This window comes from Lasioglossum baleicum, chromosome 4, assembly GCF_051020765.1.
Source record: "Lasioglossum baleicum chromosome 4, iyLasBale1, whole genome shotgun sequence".
NCBI lineage: Eukaryota > Metazoa > Arthropoda > Insecta > Hymenoptera > Halictidae > Lasioglossum > Lasioglossum baleicum.
Window position 1 is genome coordinate 18311039 of NC_134932.1, and position 20930 is coordinate 18331968.

At 36.2% G+C, this 20930-nt stretch overlaps 1 protein-coding gene across 5 annotated transcripts in view; it reads left to right on the forward strand.

The window, feature by feature from the left end:
• Window positions 1–20930, forward strand: part of LOC143207821 (myelin regulatory factor homolog 1) — an 88460-nt gene that overhangs the window by 28553 nt on the left and 38977 nt on the right. Inside the window, exon 1 of one of the 5 annotated variants that reach the window (XM_076421627.1) lies at window positions 14532–17434. The exons of 1 other annotated variant lie outside the window; for it this stretch is intronic. In XM_076421627.1, coding sequence (XP_076277742.1) covers window positions 17305–17434 — 130 coding nt within the window. In that variant the 5' untranslated portion in view covers window positions 14532–17304. Of the gene's footprint in view, window positions 1–14531; window positions 17435–20930 lie in introns of those variants that run through there. 3 more of the 5 variants (XM_076421626.1, XM_076421629.1, XM_076421628.1) reach the window with 3 other exon arrangements.

Here is a 20930-nt window from a genome sequence, read left to right on the forward strand (position 1 = left end):
TCTAGTTAAATGATTAATAATATTTTCCCCCAAAATTTTAAGCAATTAGTTCAAAATTTCTCCTGTTATAAAATTGGTGTCGGAATAGATAGAAAAATTTAATATAAATTTAAATAAAATCATGACATTAGTAACTATAAAAATAAAAGCGTGGAGCGCCCACGAAGATTACGTCAATATACATAGTTTAGCGCTTCACGCTTTTATTTTTACAGTCATTAATGTCATTTAAATTCATATTAAATTTTTCTATCTATTCCGACACTAATTTTATAACAAGAAATTTTGAACTAATTGCTTAAAATTTTGGGGAAAAATGTTATTAATCATTTAACTGGATTCGGTATTTTATGGAGAACCAGGAAAAAAATTGTATTCTCTTTTTTAGTGCATTTTAATATAAGCGTGGTGATTAAAAAGTTTTTTTTAGATATCTTATGCTGCGTAAATTCTGTACGTGGTAATATTAAATTATGAAACTGAGTTCAATCATTAATATTGGTGAATTTAGTAAAAGAATTAGATACAATTATCTCAGACACAATTTTGTAAATTTGAAAATTAAGCCTCTTGTATATGTATGTTTGCAATGATTTTGATTTGCTTCTTACATACATGTTTTTAGTATAGTTTCCATTATACGCTCACATAAAATAGTAAAATCTAAAATTAAATAAAATATACATAAAATATTGTATTACTTTTAACTTCACAGATTCCATGTACGTGTAAACAGTAATAGCTAGACTGTGGAGATTTGATACAATTTGTGGCAAATACAGATACACCATAGAAAGTAAAGGACGAATGAGGCACTGAAATGAAAACAAAGCAAACAGATATGCACAGCAACAGATACAATTAGATTAGAATGATCCAGCATTCTCTACAGGAAATGAAACGTTCAACAAATTAATGGACCCATTATATATACCAAGGAGATGTTATCTTTTAACTAACTTCCTAATAGTAACTGTACGTTTGCAATCGAGAATTCCAATATCTAATAGTAAGCCACAAATAGAGTCTAAGTATACTGCTTGATCCACATTCCTCGAAAAGTATCACAGATTATTACCGATAGCTTCCACGCGACTAAATAATGGCGCATTCGAGGATAATGAAGCATTTCAGTAAATCTTTCCTTACGCAATGAATTAGTTTACTTTTTTTACAGTTAAAAGTTGGATAATTGTGTCACGGTAGAAACACGACCATGTTTTCACGTACACAGTCACGGTCCTAATTCGACGCGAGACCATAGATTCCATTCGTGTGTACTTACGTATGCACGCCCACATTAAACGTATTACCATATTTATTGCTTCGCCAGTAATATTTATGTCTGTGGACGAGTACGTCACGGATGAATGATTTGTAGATGAGGTCAGGCGTTTAGGGTAAGTGCGCCGACGCACGCATGCCCGCGGGAGAGGGATGGAAACGATTTCTACAAAATATAATGATTGTTCCTTTTCCGATGATTCCGTTGACGTACTGCTCGACCGTAGTGTTTTTCTTTTTAGAATGATACTTTTTGAATTTCACACAAAAATGTAGTGACCGCATTGAAAATGATAAGCATACAAAAATAGTAAACCGGTTTTGTTGCGAATGTCGTAATCAATTAACATAAAAAAGAATGACATTCTTTTTATCAATTATTCAGTGAGCTATGTTAATATATTCCAGGGTATTGTATATTGACTATTATATGTATAAATATTAATACCTCTGTTTTTCTAAGATATGTAGTATTGCGAGGGTTGGAACGTTGTTTCATTAAATTGTTGCATGCAAATTCCATAATTTCACAATGTTTCTGCGTCAATTGCGAGCATAGTTCTTGCATCTAAGAATTCGCATGTCTGAACCGTAACATCTAATGTTTAGCAAGAATCTAGAAGTCTGTTCGGAATTGAATGTTACTCGATTTCGATCTAATTAAGCTATCTCTGAAATGGCACTCAGTTTCGCAATACGAACATGATCGTTATCGAATGCACAAAAGTAATTGATACCTTAATTGGCACATTTCGGCTTGACTCGGGGTACGACTGTATCATTAATTTTAGCCATTTTGTTAAACATTGTCGTTAGTTGAGCCGAGACGGTAGACAAGCGCGAGCGAGAGCGCATTCATTAGCGATTCTTGTGTTTTGGTATGCAAATAAGAGAGGCGTTTCAACGTTGTATTTAAAACCGTGTCTGCCTTCTCTCTGTTGCATATTCGAGCTAGAATACCGTTATTAACTTATAATTCATGGATCTGTAATTGTAAGTTCGATCGCGCGTGCGTAGACACCGCTCCATTCAATTCTACATACATACATATATGTATGTATGTATAATCAATTATATGTACGTACATACATGCATATTGTATAAATAGCAGCGTGCCGGGTGAAAGGTATACAGGTGTGGTTAACGTAACCGTGGACAATGCACAATCGCGGAACATTGAATAATTTGCATTCCAAGGGGCCAATTACGGTCATCCAATGCGAATGTGAAAAGATTTGTTCCCTCGGACGCTGAGAAGAAAATTAGACTTCCGAATGTTCACGTGAACTCGCGTTTTTACAGGCTAATCTCCAAACTCGGAAATAAATAGCGTAATCTGTCCACCAAATGAACGTAACTCGTATTAAACGAAAAAATTAATTTTTACCTATTTATTTTTCTAACAGTTTCATTATGTTTACTTGTCAATCTTGTTTTTTTTTTCTTTTAACTTGCAGGTATGTACATCGATGTAAACACAATTGAAGGGATCAGAAGTCGATTAGTGTAAGTCCACTTTCCTCGTATCAATTTCTATGTTAGATGTATTAATAATGTGTGTTCTTCTAAATCTTTATACGTCCTAGTATTTTTTAACATCTACGTTTTAAAAGACTCGGAGGTTTACACTGACGAATAATAATTATTTTAAGATGAATACCAACTATTTTAGATAACTCTCTCTTCAGGTTTTTATTGTGCCCCCACTCTAGTGGCCTGGTCACGTGACGCGTTTCGTACTGGCAGAGAGAGGGTAACTTTTTCCCCTCAATTCGTGCTCCCTTCCCTCATCTGGCGATTCTGGTTAAGATGCCAAAATATGATTGCATGAAATCCTTGAAGATTAACTCAGAAATGTTGAGTATGCGATTTTCCAAGCTTTCAACCTGAATGCTGATCTTTGATTCCAGTTATTTGCCTAATTAGGTATCTGATCTACATAATGAGCTGTGACCTATTTCAAATTTCATACCGCATATGTACGAATTAATAGTTCAATATACAGTTAGGAGCAAAACTGATCACACTCCGAAAATTTATATACGCTCTGAAAATTTCATTGAAATTGGTTAGTTGGTTTACGAGTTACAAACGATCAAAAGTGGTAAAAAATGCAATTTTTCAAGACTTTGCCAAGTTGACCAAACACGTCTTTCAAATTTTCGTTATTGGCCCAGCTAAAAAAGTCGTAAGAATCAATTTTTACTATTGTTTTTCACAATTCCGACCAAATGCATTTTTTCAACATATTTTTTAGACGTCATTTACTAAACTAATTCATGTAGCCTTACAGAGAAATTGAAGTTGTTTGGTCCATTCATAAAAAAGTTATGCTGATTTAAAGTGTGTGTGATCAGTTTTGCTCCTAACTGTACATGTGTTCATAATTTAATACATAATTATATATATATATATATATGCACCTATCACCTACTTCAAAATAATGTCCACATCAGTCGAATTATTTCTCCAAGTAGCAAGGTTTATCTTACTTACAATAACCGTACAACGTTTCATTAAGGAGATGAAACACCCCTTGGTATATTCAATACTTTTTTCTGCAAATAATCCACGAGCCTTGTTTTCAATGATTTACGAACCGTATCTGTTTTTAATGTTTGATTTTCGAGTACACGTGCACCGACAATTAGTACACCGTTCTTTTTCCACACTTGAATCGGCCGATCTTCCCACCGATAAAAAATGAATACTTATTGTAATCAGAGACGAAACAACGCAAGTCGGTTTCAATGCGCGTCACGATTACATTGTTTCGGCTTAAGTGCATTTCTGTGTGCTCGCAAAATGGGAACATTTAGCACTGTATGAATGGAATGTAAAATCCATAGTGGCATTATTAAGATACTACGTATGTACTCGCGCAGGTTATAGAACACTATTTTGAAATATGTGTGTGTGTGTGTGGGAACGGTAGCGTGAGTCACCTTCGGCGGAAGTCTGATTAATCGAACCACTTTGAACCGCTCGGATCGCACGGTGAAAGTCTGAAATGGAAATCTAAGTTGACATTGAGTTAATTTAATTCTGCGCCCCTGCAAGTCTATTTTCACGTTCCTGATAACACTGACGTACATGATCAACATGTCTGAAAAAAAACATAAAAAATAAGAAGTGAAGCAAACAGCTATCTCTTTTCCGAAAGAAAAGAGTTAGGTCTCCAAGTTTTAAAATGAGTCCAGATATACTTTTGCACTATTCTTAAAATGAATTGATCACAAACAATTTCTCAAATATCAAAAGTTCATCAATTTTAATTAAGTACATCGAAACACGGAAAACTTTGTTGAAAAGAGAAATAATTGATAAATGTTTACAAGCTGAATGTCACCGTTTGGAACGTGACCTTAACGACTGGAAAAATGTAGTTTCTTTTTGTTTCCGACCTTGACTGACCTTACGTGACTGTGATCGTTGATTTTATCACCATGTGATCCACTCGGAAACATACAGTTTCATTTAACGGTTTGTGATAAATAGACTGCCATTCTGCATGTAAAATAAATATTTTGTGAGACACAGAGGATGGAAAATATGTTAATTCGTTTAATGATTTCAATATTGCTAACACCTACCTATAATAAATTTTTATAATATAAATAATAATATATTTTATAATATATATAAATGAATACTTACTGAAAATATAAATATACACTTTTGTTTCACCATGTACGTTCAGATGTAGGTATGTACATATACAATGTGTATCAGCGTAACTCGGCTCTCATCAAAGAAAAAAAAATGCATTTTAGAAGCTGATATTCCCACGTCGATCGCGAAATCATCTTGCATTCGGATTCGCTAATAACGTTCGCGCATCGTAATCTATAATTGAAGCGAGCCGCGCGTTGTGCCACGTTCAAAGTTAATTTACGTTTGTATTCTTAACGCGTGTTTAATTATTGGTACATCTATGATGCCGTTAAGTTGTTCGCCATGCGGGATCCTATGACGACATTCAACAATGGTTTCACACGGCTCGGAGAGTTCTTTTTTAATAAAACGTGATATGAAACCGCGTCGGACGCTATGAACAATGTACAGTTAGAACCAAAATCGGTGTGCGGATTGCGCGAGCGGAATTATTTATGTAAATATTTCGAAATGTGTGGACAAGATTATTTTCCATCGATAAAGATTATATGTATTTCATTTATTAATAGACTGTTGATTTGCGTTTATAGCTAGCCAATCTGAACAACAAAATGGAATGCAAACTCATGGTTTCACAAACACGTTGCTTTTCCATCTGTGTTCAATACAATTTTTATTTAAAGATTATTTACTTTTTACTTTATATTAATTAATCTATAACTGTCAGTATTTAAAGACCTGTTGTTTATGGTGTTTATGGTTAAGTTTATGGTGTTCATAATATTACTACAGTTTAATACAAAGTGACTATTATACATTAATTTATAAAAAAATGTTTGGTAATTTTCTAAATAATATATATCCAAAGAAATAAATTTGTTGAATGGATACATCACTACAATCTCAATAATCGTAAATTAAAAATATTAGAATCCGTTTTTTTAACGATATACTCAATTATTTAAATTTTATAGTAGTAGTTTTACAGTCATTGAATATTGCCAGTTTACAACTCAATAAATCCGGCATTGACACGTTTAGGCCGAACGAAACTTAAATAGATGTGAAAATGTATAAACTAAGTTTACATCTAAGCGTTTATTACTCTAATTTATCGATACTAAAATTACAGATTTTCTTTTACACAGAAGTTACAATTCTGGTAAATGGACGAAGTTGAATAATGCCAAAAAAAGAATACGACGATTATTTTACAATTTAATGGTATACTAAACTCAATTTCAATATGGAAGTATATTTTTCTCGTAATAAAGAACTCCTAATAAATTTTATTGACGTATTGAAAAGAAATTTTATTGATGAAAATATAAATATGGATAAGATATAAAATTTATTAGTTTAACATTACGATACCTTAAATCGTAAACTAATTTACGTATTGCTTTCAATGTATCATTTTTGTTACTAGTCAATCTCGTCTATTCATCGAAATTGTAAATTATAAATAAATAGTAGAATATACTCAAATATCAAATGATCGTGTAAATAATAAAAATCATGAAAATATATATGGGTAAATAAATAAATATGTAAATGTTATAAGAAGTAGGATTCGATCTCGTATGCATCACCAGTGACGTATGCTGGGTTTTCCGTTCGGGTGGCTTGACATTTTAACTATAAAAAAAAATATAGCCGTGAGATATTTTGCATACGATGCAAGTTACACGTGGACTGGTGTTACAACATGGCAGAAAGTGATTTTACAAAAGGAAGCACTAAAAACATATAAGATAAAGTCCATCTGTGGAATTCGAAATTGTTTTGTGGCTGTTTAAAACAAAATAAAAATAATTGTAACTTGTATAATTGTAAATTGTAACTATAATCTACATAATTGTTTAGTTCTATGAATCCAAAGAATTCCTGCAAATTACTTCTGGTCGATTAGATATTTCATTAACTGCGTAATTAGAGAAGATGATTTGATAATAGCATTTTTCAAATAATGGATACTGACGCAAGCACTCTCCGGGATAATAAAATTGGCATCATTACCATTACGGTTTAATGTTATTGCGGTTATCGGTTCCATGTATCTGCATCGCGCGCATCCACCGGCGATAATTCTCGAACAACTGCTCCATTCGCATTCCTGCCGGCTTTGTATTGGTTCCCGGAAAACTTGGAAAAGTCGTAACAGACACGCGACTTAGCATACACCTCATGATTAGGAAAATCTTCTAGTAGTTTTCTTTTCGTCGGGAAGAAAGCTCGTTCGATAATTTCGCATTTGTCCGTAAAATTCTCCGTCATTTTTCTCATTTTTACCATCAAGTGGAGGCTCAACTCTTTACACACAAATATCCTTATTTCCATCATCCTGAATCTTACTTTCTTAGTTTTATTATCAACTATCAGTATTTATATTTGCATGCTTTCACATGTCTTTCACATAAATTTCCAATTCTCTTTTTCGATTGTTACTTAATTTGATGACTAGTATCACTCTACTTAAAAATCTCAAGCTTTGAACATGATGTATCTTACGTGTACCTCATGGTGTCCTAAGACCTCATGTCACCTTAAAGTTGTGGCTGCAGACCTCTCATTTAAATCAAGTTTTGAGGTCTCGTTGTTAAAGGGAAAGATTCAATCTTCAAATCTGTAATAGATTCATCCACGAGAAAAATTTGTCAACGTTCTTAGAGACGTTTCTATCCGGTAGCATTTTTGCGAGAAAACATGCGTCTTCGGTTTCCCATCTGTCACTTGGTGCAAGATTGCCTTAGGAACAAATGAACGACGGCTAGTAAGAATAGCAGATTTAAGCTTGAAAATGAGTCTAGATTTATTGTTGTACTACTGTTCTCAACGAAATTATCACAGTTTAAATATGGATGATTCCTCCGGAATTCGAAATTTCGTGTTCCAATACTTTCGGGATCCACTGCCGATGATATCGCGGATTGAAGTCGACGAATTTTTTCTGAGGCCGAGCCGTCGAACGCGAAGTTCGCTTCAGACACGAAATGATGATAGACACGTACACGTGGACGTCAAACGTTCGAGCACGATAATACGGTTATCGGCGTACCTCGGGGAATTCATGCTTGTCCCGTAACAAAAAAGAAGAAAAATCTCGGATCGCATGTTCCACGGCTGCCACGTCCACACGCCAGCGATGGCTCCGCCGACGAGAATTATTATGCTTTTGTAGAACGAACATCCATAAAGAAATCCCGGAGAACAAAAGGTGGAGGCACAGGTTGCAAACAACATCGTGATTACGTACAGAACAAAATACAATAGAACACATCATATCAGCCCATTTCGCGTATCATTCTTTTCTTCTAGCGCGAGGATCACTTTAGAAATGATCGTGCGGAACGAATTTATGAACACGTGACAATGGCGCGAAGATCGTATCTCCATACAGATACATACAGGGAAACACTGTTTCACGAACAAAAGTCGTGGAAATTGAAGCCTGTGAGTGGTCAGTGGTGACGTGTGAAAGTGGACACATAACGTGGCTTCGAACCTTGATTTGTTTAATCGCCATTTACAAGATGGTATCTTAATATGGTAGCCGTTATGAGCCATTATTATCAAATCATTTTATTTAATGAATCTGCGTTTGTATTCACAAATAATTCTTCTTCTTTTTTTTTTAGAGAGAAAATGATCTGTGCTTGTATCAAGTACCATTTTTATTAGTTTTATCTTTCGAAAGCGTCTTCATGATTTGAATAGTTGTGAAATAAGAAATGTGAAATCAGTCATTTTGACACTGTTAATTTTTTTTGGAAAACAAAAAGATGGATGTTCAATGAATCGAAGTATTGTGTTCACTGTGCGACGCATCGGCTAGTACAGCTGCACTTCATTTGAGAATTTAATTTTCGCGTACGCGACTTTCGCATCAACTCGTACGGTCTAGTGGAACGATTAGTTAATGATCGTGACAATTTTCTCGTTGTCACACTAATTCCAGTTAGTTAAGGTCACGGCTTGGAAGCTTTCGGATCGGTTTAGAGGCCGGTTTAGTGCAGGTTTTCTCGTTGGGTGTAAGCGGTGAGGATCAACGTTGAAAATACAATTGCATCGAGTTTACAGAGATCGAAAAATGACGCTTTTTAATCGGTCCTACCTAAGACGAGAACCTTGAAAGATTTTTAAAAAGTGTCCTCACATTAAAAGTTTCGATGGGGACAAATAAGGAAGAGTTCTTGATCCATTGAATGAATTCAATGCATAGTACTGTAAAGATATTAACTAATTCTTACAGTTAAATAATATTCTGAACATTTTGATTATTTAAGATGAAATTAAGAAAAAATTAAGAAGGAACATTTTTATTTTGCACGAAGATCCGTAGTCTAGTAATAATGGGTAGAATCTTTATGCAAAATAGCTTCCTTCATTTCATAATTTTAAGAAGTTAAAGCTAATATATTGATGTCCTTAAATACTTTTAATCTACTATGTATGTATACTTTGTATACTGTTTCAAATTGCACTTATTTGTGTCATAAACAGATAAAATCCCCGGCCTCGTTATAAGGTAGTACATCTCTCTCTCTCTCTCTCTCTCTCTCTCTCTCTCTCTCTCTCTGTACTTATATCTATAAGAAAATTATTTTTGACATTGGCCTTGACAACACATTTGAGAATCGTTACAGTCAATGAGACATACCTTGGTCCACATACACACTTATCAAGTTCTTGTTTTATTGCAACGTGCACACGTCCGAATTATCTGAAAGATAGAAAGGAGCGCAGAAGTTGATACAAACGTCCATAAAGGAATATTTGCCCAACCATTGAAAGTACACATCAGTTGAACTGCACGTCGACGTTATAAAGCACATATTTGTAGAATCAGCAGACGTTTGCGACGTCAGGTTAATTCTAATTAAATAAATAAAAAGTCGAACAAAGTGTTGCATTACATCATTTATATACATAGTATGCAATGGTTGTTTGCACACGTCAAGAATTACAAAACTAATCCGTTTTAATAATCAGAGCAAATCCAATATTCCCATTTTAGAATTCCGTGCATCAAAACCAAAAATATCTTTTACGACGTCAACGTACAGTTATCGTGTAAGTAAAATATTGAATTTTGACTTAGCGTTCGGTCAAATGTGAAACTGCCGATTGCAATTGCGATAATGCGTGTGTTCCTTTTCAATTCTCGTGTTTACCTTGCAACGGAGCTCGAAAACAGACGCCGCCTGGCGTTTAATTCACGACTGATAACGCGTATTGCGTTACAATCGGCGATAAATTCTGCCAGCGGATTTTCACGTCGACATGCTTCGTTCCTGACGTTTCGAACGAATCGATGAAATGAGCGCTGAGATTGCTTCTAATCCCGATAAGCAGCTGATAAACGACCGAAACAATGAGATCATCGCCGCGAGGAAAAGTCGGAAAAACTGAATGCAACTCTCTTGGCGATCGCGCGCGAGTCGTCGTCGACGTTCATGGTCGTGATTTCACTGAAACGATTCGCACACTGCAACATGCTTCTGTGAAATATTGAGTTGTTGAATTTTTATTTAATAACAGAGTACAGAATTATGTTCTTTTCAATCACAATTATGTACACTTACAATGACTCATAACTAGACTGCGGATCTTTATGCAAAATAAAAAATGTTTGCATTGATTGCAGGACACAGGAACCAAATAAAAATTGTATTCTTGTTTTAATGATTCTATTAAGCTGAAACATTGATGTACTTAAATATTTTTTACATGTACACTGCTTTAAATTGTACGTACTCATTTTTGTCATAAATAAATAAAATCCGCAGTCTACTCATAACTATCAATCATACACTTTGTTGCTAGTGACCCTTGTGAGGTTGATGCAACTTACAAAATAAATTAAAAAATATCATACACTTTTTCCTCTGTTTATGCTCTTTCATTGGTGGCGGATAAATAAGAAGACGTCAGGACACACGTTGTGGAAAATTATAAAATGAATCAAGCTAGTAGTGCAATCAAAGTCTCGATGAGCACCATTTTCTAATGTTTATCAGAAGGCAAAGCCTCTGGTACTAGTAGTAGCATCTGTATCTAATATTAATTGTACAATACTTCACGCATTTTATTGGGTTGGCAAGAAAATAATTTCGGTATTTTAAGGTGAAATAGAGCCCAATTTTTTTATTCAAGTTTAATGAATAAGATATTTTCCCTTTCGTCCGATGATCTTTTGCCAAAAAGAATAATTAAGAAAATATTTTATTGACTAAAAGTTCATCGCTTGAATAAAAAGATTCGGTTTTACTTCACCTTAAAATACCGAAATTACTTTCTTAACATATTTCATCAAAAATAGTAATGAAGTTTCCAAAGTCTTCCATTTCCAATTACATTGATTTTGTCGGATTTTGTTGAGGTTGTAGTGTGGCAATCAACGTGTTAAGGAAACACTGTACTGATAAATATAAATTTTCTACAAATAAACTGACAGCTATGAAAAAAGTCGTACAGCAAATGCGACTTCTCCATTGGCGCCACCGATGCATCAGGCCTCGATTGCATCGTGTGCATCGATTCTGCTCGATGAAATCATTCGGATAGTTGTTTTTTTGTTGGCAGCGCTTTCAGCACGCCGTCAAACGCGGCACGAACGTAATGAGTGCGGATTAAATCAGTGAATGACCCGCGCCGGTTGTATACCGGTTATTAGTACAATCGTTAATGATGGTTTTTCTAGCGCGCCGACTCAATTCTCCGATGACACACGTATGCACTGTGTGTACGGGTCTTTCGCTCGTTTTCCGTTGCACAACAATACGCTTTTTCTGCTTTCTTCCTCGGAGCATCAAGCGGCTCGCGCTTTGGAACGCGCGCGTATGTGTGTAGTGTGTAATGCAACACTGATCAACAGTTATTCACTGTTTATTATTATCACCATGCACGAGCACGTGAACCCGACTTGTTAATCCGTGATCTCGTCTCGCATCTCGATTCGGAGGAAAACATGCTGGAAACTCGATCTTCTGTCTCGACGGTGACGAAAAGTTAGGTTACTAGCAATGTGTATCGCGATTTAATTAATCAAGTATACAGGGTGGTCCGCGCCAACTTGTACACCTTCAATGTTTCCGGTATTTGTATATAACAATATGGAAAAATGATATACACAATGAATGCATGGTATAGTGGTTGAGGTAATCAAAATGTTTGGAACTTAAACGAAATGTAGAAACTTTATCCAGGTGCTCGGTAGTGCACCAGTCAAGTTCTCGCACAATGTACCTCGTTTTACACGAAACAACTTACTTAGCCGTTTATCAGAGGCTTATAACTCGGTACTGGAGGCAGATGGAGAGATGTAATTTCGTACACTTGTTAAATGCTATCATGTCTCAATATTGACAAAACATTAATCTTCTAATATTAGTAGGTTCCGAGATATAGGACTTCAAAAATCGCTAAATTTGTCACTGACTGACTGACTGACAGATCATCAAACCCTTTTGGGTACTTCCCATTGACCTACAAACTTGAAATTTGGGTACATAGGTCCATCATAACAAACACTCAAAGGAATAATGATCAAAGTTTGAAATTTTACACCTTAAAGGGGTTGTATTAGAAAAAAAAAACATTACGAAATCGGTACGTACATAGCAGCATAACATACATCAACAAAAATTGATGAAATCCCAACAAAAACATCCTGTAAACAGGAGCCAAGTTCCTATGGCTGTAAAAAGTTGTGAGATCAAACAAAATACGGCCAAGTTCGTTAGCTTAGAAATACCTCTTGTAATACTGAAAAACGCGTTTGTAAAACTTAGTTTAAAAGAACGCTATTTAATTTTTAAAGAGTTACATGGAGGGCTAAATTATTCAAACTTGGCTGCTGAGTCCGTATGAGTCCAAACATGGCGTAATTCGGATCACATTTGCTCGTTTAATCGACGTTTCCGTAGAACCTCGACTATCCGATCCGACGATATTTGAATTCTCTGAATACGTGTTGCACAAGTAAACATAGTCGAGATTTTAGTGTATTTCGTATTAATCGAGAGTAAACATGATCCAAATTGTGTGTTGTGTTTAATGTGTCGGTAATAAATCCACAAAATAATCAATAAAACAAATTTTCTTATTTTTATAAGGCTACATACATGCTAGTCACTATCATTGCAAGATTTAGTGCACACGTGGTCGCAAATGACTTCGCAGTTAATGCAACCACGTTCACTTAAACTATAAATAAATAATTAAAGGGTACATTTTTTTGGCTGACTATATGAGTCGGACAGCGCAATTGGACAATAGTCAGCGCGATCACGATGACGTACGATAGGAAACGAATCGAACTAGTTCCAGCGAAATTCTTCTGGTGAGCACCTGTTCGGCGCATGCAGGTATAGTTTGCACGAAGCTGCGAGCGGTCGCGTGCGTGAGCCCACGGGTGCGTGTAATCGGCACGCATTAAGCAGCCGCGTGTGTTCTATCAACCCCTCCGGTTCCATTACCGTTCCACACGAGCGACGTGGCACCCAGCGATCATTCCCAGGGCCCCGTTTCGAAATTCTTTCCGCGACGAGCCGCGCAGACCGGCCGATAATATGTAAATGTTTGCTCCCGGTTAAATGGCCACCTATTTGCCCCGGGGGGACCTCTAATTACGTCAACTGTCGTTTATAATACCTATTAGGCGCACCAGATTTCTTCCCTTTCTTCGACAGTCCGTTCCCTCCAGCCTCGAATTATGCAGAACCACTAGAAATTGCACGGTAGAACGTTGACTACTGAATTTGATATTCGCGGTGACTTAGTACTCGCACGCTCTTTAAAAGGGAATAACAAAATTGAATTTATTTAGATGTAATATTATAATGTATGCTCGAGTCGTGGAATCTGTTAAATCGATACCCATGAAGGTATTTTTATAACGATATTTTCATGAAATCTATCATTCGATCAGTGGTGAGGTTTACTGTTAAAATGGAGTTTTATAATTTATTGTTTTACTATATATTATGTTTCACAGTTTATTTGATTATATGATTACTCGTTTATAATGTTTTTTAAAATATTTTATTGATGCATTGATAACAGAATTTAGGGGATGAAATACAAAACAGTTAAAATATCAGAAATTTTATTATTTTCAATTTATTAAAATTTTTTTAAAAAGTACATTTTTATTGAATCCCTGATTCTTTAGATTAGCCTAATTGCATAATAAAGAATACACTTATCTGTTTCATTTTAGAGTTTTCATGTATTCAACTTAGTATTAACTTGTTTCATACAGAATTATACATCTGTATTCCTGCGTTTCTGAAACGCCAGTAACGTGAAATTCTGTTGTCTTATTTTTCTCCGCGATTTATGTCATTTTTAGCGGAATGTCATTAGCACAGTCCGAATGGCCCGAAAAAGTGACAACGTTCGTTTAAATCGTCACTTCTTTCTCCGTCTCATGTTGCAGTAACAGGAAACCACAGATGAACAATGGTCTCGGAACCATGAAATTGCCTAAAAAATTCTAAAAAAATCCCCAACTTTTAACGATCTCTGACAAAACATTTCTTCACTTCTCCTTCGACAATAGTTATTCTCAGCGACTCTCTCTCTCTCTCTCTCTCTGTTTGTCGTACGTTTGTGAGTTTACAAAAATAAACTAATAATCGGTTAATTTCTTTACGACTTTTATATATATATATATTATACTTTTACATGCATTATGCTTAACATTTAAAAGCTACTAATCGTTATAATTTTCAAAGAAACTGACCGAGTATAATTTTATTCTTTTCATTTACAAGCAGCTATAATAACATAATTCAAAGCCAGCGGCGGCAATACTTTTGTCCGTGACTGTATGTTCTGTATGATTGATTCTTTTATTTAGTATCGTATGGCAACTAGTTTCTTCGTTATGTAAAATTTAACCTTTTTCGGGGACACTGGCATATACATAAGCGTTTAGTCTTTTAAAACTAAAATTATTCTAGGTGAAAACAAAATTAAAATTTGTTGGAGAACAATTCACTCCTTTCACATTGTTCACAGTCTCTCTCTTGAAAGAGATTAAAATAAAATTAATCCCGCTATTTATGCTAATAATTATTTAATGTGCAACTATTAATAATATAACTATTTGGGGACTGAAATTGTACTATCTCACTAAGTTCTTATTTACCATTCTAAGACGAATATTAAATATGTATAATTGAATTGAATCATTGAATTTTTAAAATACATTTTGTAAACTAAATAACTATAACTTTATACTATACATAACGTCATGGAATGTCCGTTTATTTACCGTATGTGATACAGAGTTAACTATACTGTCCTTCAGTCGATTCACTGACACAACGAGTGACCACGAAGGATAGCACGCTTTCATGGTTAAATCCACCGCGGATTTTTAAATTAATAAAACGAATTAGACTGCCCCTCAATTTATTTGCGGATTTCGTGTCGGCTAGTTGTTACCGTTCGTGCAATGCGGATAGCTCTAAACGTTAACCATTAGCGGCCGTAATTGGTAATCGATGTCGCTCAGCCTGTTTCGATATTCGGCCCTATCAGGGAAGCTTGTTCTCCGATAACGAAACGCGAGTAAGAGCCTGCAACGATTCAGAATACCTCGAGAATACATTACAATCGAAATACTATTTAATTTTACTTCGGGCGCGACGCATAAAGAAAATTCGCTTTCGCGCATGACGCCTTTAAACTTTAAACATCGATTAATGAAATGAATTTTAACAAATTTTAAGTTTCGTCGATTCTAACAATTTTCTAGAAAATGTCGAATGCCATTTTTGTAGTAAACGGTCGAAAAAGATGTTACTAACTGCAAACCTTTATGTTTATAAATCCTTGTTTTTAATAATTATAATTATTTGAAAATAGAACGTGACCACATTCTTATATTCTTCTACTCTTTTTACTGTTTTGAGTTTCACCAACTCATTTTTCTCATGAACGCATAAAATCCGCAGTCTAGTAATCCTTTAATTATGAAAACCGACTCGAATTAAAAGAAGACTAAATAATTGGTGTGCCGAGGGTCGAAATAAATGTACAAAGTAGAAACTGGTGACATTGATAAATTTATTGAAGGTACAGCACGAAGCCCTTCTCTGTTTCAAGATCTGCGCAAGCGCCGCCCTCTGACGCAGGGGTAGAACCTGTTTCAACAACAACTATGGTGGACGCATGACGCCTTAACACCTTGACTATCATGTCATGAGTATCTGGGCGGCCGAATTATTTGTGCAGAATTGAAAATTAATTTGCTAACGATCTGTCAAATGCAAGAGGTTTAAAACAGTAATCAATATCGTACATCTTGGCATCTCAATTTTTCTTTCATTAAATGGATTCCACTGATTTTAACTCATTTTTATTGTTGATGGATATGTTAATCATACAAAATGAATGCATAGTTGTCGTGTAACAACTACAAAATAATGTGGTAGCCATCAAAGATCTTGAAGAAATGTGAAAATTATGTGGGTCAGATTAATACAACTATTAACGATACTAAATACATATACAATTTCAGGTTAAAAAAATAAAGGTCACAAATTTTCATATCAATTGTAAAAATAGCAGAATAACAGTAGGGACGGATGAGGATTAAGACATTTATGACATTAGTTACTTTAATGCACAAGTCCCAACGTGTTAATAGGGCACACCTCATTTCGACCAACCTGTGCAAAAATCGAAAGATTCTGGGGCAGTTTGATACAAGAAGCGACTCCGCGATCGAAGGGTTTGCACGGCCTCTACCCCCGCGTGTTCGAGTCCCCAGGTAAGCTGGGTAAGCACCGCCCTCGAGGCACCACAGGTAAAACCCCCACCATGATCGGAACATGGTGGTGGGCACGAGCGACCCTCGTCGATACGCGGAGGGCTACGATAATGCCATTTCGTTTCGCCACGGGAAAACAAGAGCCATGAACATTCTTCTTTCATCGGACCAATTCTCACCTGTGTCTCGCCCTTCCGACTTGAACAAAAATACAATCGATCCCACAATTTCACGGAACGGTCCCGAAACTCTTCACCCAGTCTCGGACACGGCCATAAACTTCTTCCACGAGTGAACAGTGACGTTCGATCCCCCAGCGAAGTCGCAAGAAGTGAAAAACGGTTCGATATTTTGCCGAGCGAGAAGTTATAAAAATAACAGTGATACGATTCGCGACACGCGATGCATCAGAACGTCTCGGAGGGCTGGCTCGCGAGGAACTCGATTGGTTAATAACAGTCGCATGAGTTTTCCCATCGAAAAATGGAGCGGCCGACGCGGACCGAGTTACACGCGACGAGGATCCTACACCTGGAAGTTGTTTAATTATGTAGTGATTCGGTGTGCCCGTGATCAACATTAACACGTTGCCCTCGAGAGTGATCGAGTTCATCGCCATCATGGAATTCCCATGGACTTTGCAACACCAAATCGCTGAGCCTGTTCAAAATGGACGGACTCATCCGAGCGAGCACCACGAGGACTCCGGGATTAATCAGGCTACCACGAGGCGATTATTGGCTGTTGCAGGTAAAGTTGTACCGAATCGATTCGGTAACGAGCGCGTGGAGACCGGATCCTGGAAAACCGGATCCAGTACATAAAATTTGGAAAAAACATTTTCGATCCGTAACTGGAACACTTCTAAGACCGGTTGTTAAATATCAACTGATGTTGAGACATTTTAGGATATCTTGGATTATGGAATACCATTGGATTCCGTAATTTAGAAGTTATTAGCAAATCGCGGTTAACAAGTTGTCTATGTCTCTACGTAAATCTTATTGGTTTGATAATAAACAAAACTTTGGTTCGCGATTTTGTTTTTCGAAATTTTGGTGGACTTCTGTAGCTTTATTCCTTTGTAATCCTTGTCTCAACTTGTTCAAATCGGCCTGACCTCAAGATCATGTTCTCGCAATAAGTGCGAGCGTACGTTCGCATTCTCCTGCGTCTTCAATAGACGAACAATGATAGGAAGTTTGCGCGTCTATTACGGCTTACCGTAGAATTATGGTTTCGCTGTGACATCGCATTGTTTCCACGTGTAATGTTATGCAATTGCATGAACAGCGCTCGTCGATATTTCCATTAAGTCGGATGACACGTGCGTTGCGCTCCTCCGGAACGATCGCCGCCATTTCGGGGACGTTATGGCGATTTTCGCGAGCGAAGAAAATCCGAAATAATTGAAATCAATTTTAGATGTCTGATTAGATAAGAAATTGCTTTGAGATTATGGTGTGTGCGTTCATTGTTTAAGATAAGTTATTTCGAAATTGCTGTCGCCATTAGAATTAGAACGGATCCTGCGTTCGCGTTTACCACGGTTCGGAGGTGCTTCTGGCAAATTAGATTATTATGTGCGGACGAAACAATGGAGAAATTGGTCTCCGCCACTCTCTCCGATTATTAATGGGACTGTTTTTATTGTTATCGAAATGGCCATCAACAGAAAACGGTAGATCCGCGAGCCGTGGCTACGGAATGCTTCCGGGAAGTAGGTAATTTGTTTTTAGAAAATGAACTGTAACGCGTCGTCGCCGCGCGTTTTCTTTTTGCATAGTGTACACACCATTGTTGTCATACTACTATAAGAAACGTGGAATTAAAAAGTCTGGAATGAACTATTAACAATGTTCAGAAAGAACTTATTTATCGAAATGACATTACATCTATTTAGAACTTCAGACTAACTTTTCTAATTTCTAATCACTTGTACTCGGATAACAGAACACTTATTTAGTTACAGTGCTGCATTAAACGTGCATTTGCATACAGGCATCCATAAAACCCACTTATCAGTCAATAAAAATTAAATACCATTTAAAGCACAATGAAAGCGTCACAGCTAGTCAAAATTGTTATTAATTACGGCAATGAAAGTAATACAAAGATTTTTCGATTTTTGCATAAATATTAAGAGAACTAATAAAACATATTTATACAAGACGAAAATACAACAAACAAGAGTCTAACTATTGATGTTCTAAAATTTGTTTTCATCTGTTTATTGTTTTAATTTGATCATAAATGTACAAAATCCGCAGTGTAGTAATTAATCATTACGTGACACTCTTTCAACACCGGTTTCCGTCTGGAGTGTCGGTGGGAACGTGTCGCGAACATTTATCGCTCGATATCGTTCGGATTGCGTGTAGGGGGTGTAACACCTGTCGGTGGTCCGATCGTCCCACCGTGACCATCTAATTACCGTGAAAACAAAAAAATAAGTTGCATCGAAGCTCGCGCACCCCGATCGTTTAGGCGGGTAACTGCGACTTCGGCAGCTGCGCTCACCCCTACCGACAATTAAGGGGTGAAATCGACGATTCGGTCCTATTAACTTCCTCTGTTTAAACGCCCTTCCGGTCCGGCTATCATACGCGATCGAGTCTCACGGGTCAGCTGGTTGAGAAGCGATTTCGTGGACAATTACACCGGTAGAGTTTTACACTCGTGCGGACATTATCGATGACAGGTGATCATTGAAATTTTAATAGAATAGTTGAAATTCCTGTCTCTGCGTGGCCCACTCTGTTCAGAAATTCTATTCTATTCTATTCTATCAAAAACTCTATTAAAAATTCATATTTCACAATTGCATCTCGTAAACGGATTCTATCGAGAGACCGCAAAACCCGTCTTCGTCTTTGTTGATCTTATATGCAGATTTATCGTGAATGAAGTCATCAGACAGAAGATTTATTTGCGTTTATCAATTCAAGAACTTCTAGGAGTAGCATCCCCGTTAGAAAACATGAAGTCTTGTCTCCTCGAAACGATGTTAATGTGTACTGACTCTTCCGTCACTCGAAGGACGGTGACATTGTTCCTCTGACTACTAATTTTCACTACCGTTACCGTACTCTTCCAAACCCTGTCAATATTAATCAATGTAAAATAGAACGGGCGAGGAAAAAAATATAATTTACACAAGCTGCACATAAATAACTATTTAATAAAAAGAAACCTTCTAAATGATCTTAAATATACAAATCTTACCAAAAATGTAGCTAGAAAATGTATTACAAAATGTTTGTCTTTAGATTAATAATAATCAAGTAAATGCGCAGCCATAACCGTACTGCATTCATGCTTCGTGTTCATGAATAAATTCGTAAACGTTACATTGTTCGAATGCTTAAAAATCAAGTTCCATTAAAGAAATGTTATGATTTTAATTTCCAAACGTGTAGTCTATAATTTTCCAAACGATTTATAATATTTCGCAAATTTAGAATTATTATTATTATATGTTCCACGAAGGAGTTTCACTTAAATAATTTGAAGTATGTTTGAAATTGACTTTATCATGAATAGACAACAAACTGAAGTGAAATAGAACATTATTTTCTTTTTTAATACATTTAACCGGCTGCAAATAATATAACAACATTTTTCAATTCTTCGAATGACTTCACTGTTTTATATTACACCTACTCATTTTTGTCATAAATGCATAAAATCCGCAGTCCAATCATAAATAATAACTTCCTTAGAAGTCTTTAATAATTTTCAAACAATTTGACTCGAATAAACCTCGCTATAAATTCAGAATTCTATATTTCAGAAAGAATTTTTTCATTTAAAAAATTTTATCTATACCTTTTCCCGTAGACAATCGCTTCCGAACTTGCGGTCTTTAACTTCTGCAATGCTTGAACAATAATTTTAGTTCTCGTTTCTTTGAAACCGGGCGGTTTGCGACGGACACACACGAACGCGCTTTCTTGTTGTTAGTTTTCGTTTCCATTGTCATTATTATTCATTTGCCGTCAGTAACGATTAGCATAATTGCCAGCTCGCCGCGCAGAGGAATATCGGGAATCGAGAAACGGAGCTTTTTACGAGGCCGAACGAAAGTGAGCCAATTTTCATAGACGCGACACGGCTCGAACCGCCATTTACGGCGCATTTCTATTTGCTTTGTCGGAGAAAGTCGCCGTGGTGCTGCACACGGTGGAACCTTTTTGCATCGTTTGCGACCCGATCAACCGAGTCGCGTCGAAGTCGCAGGCATTCT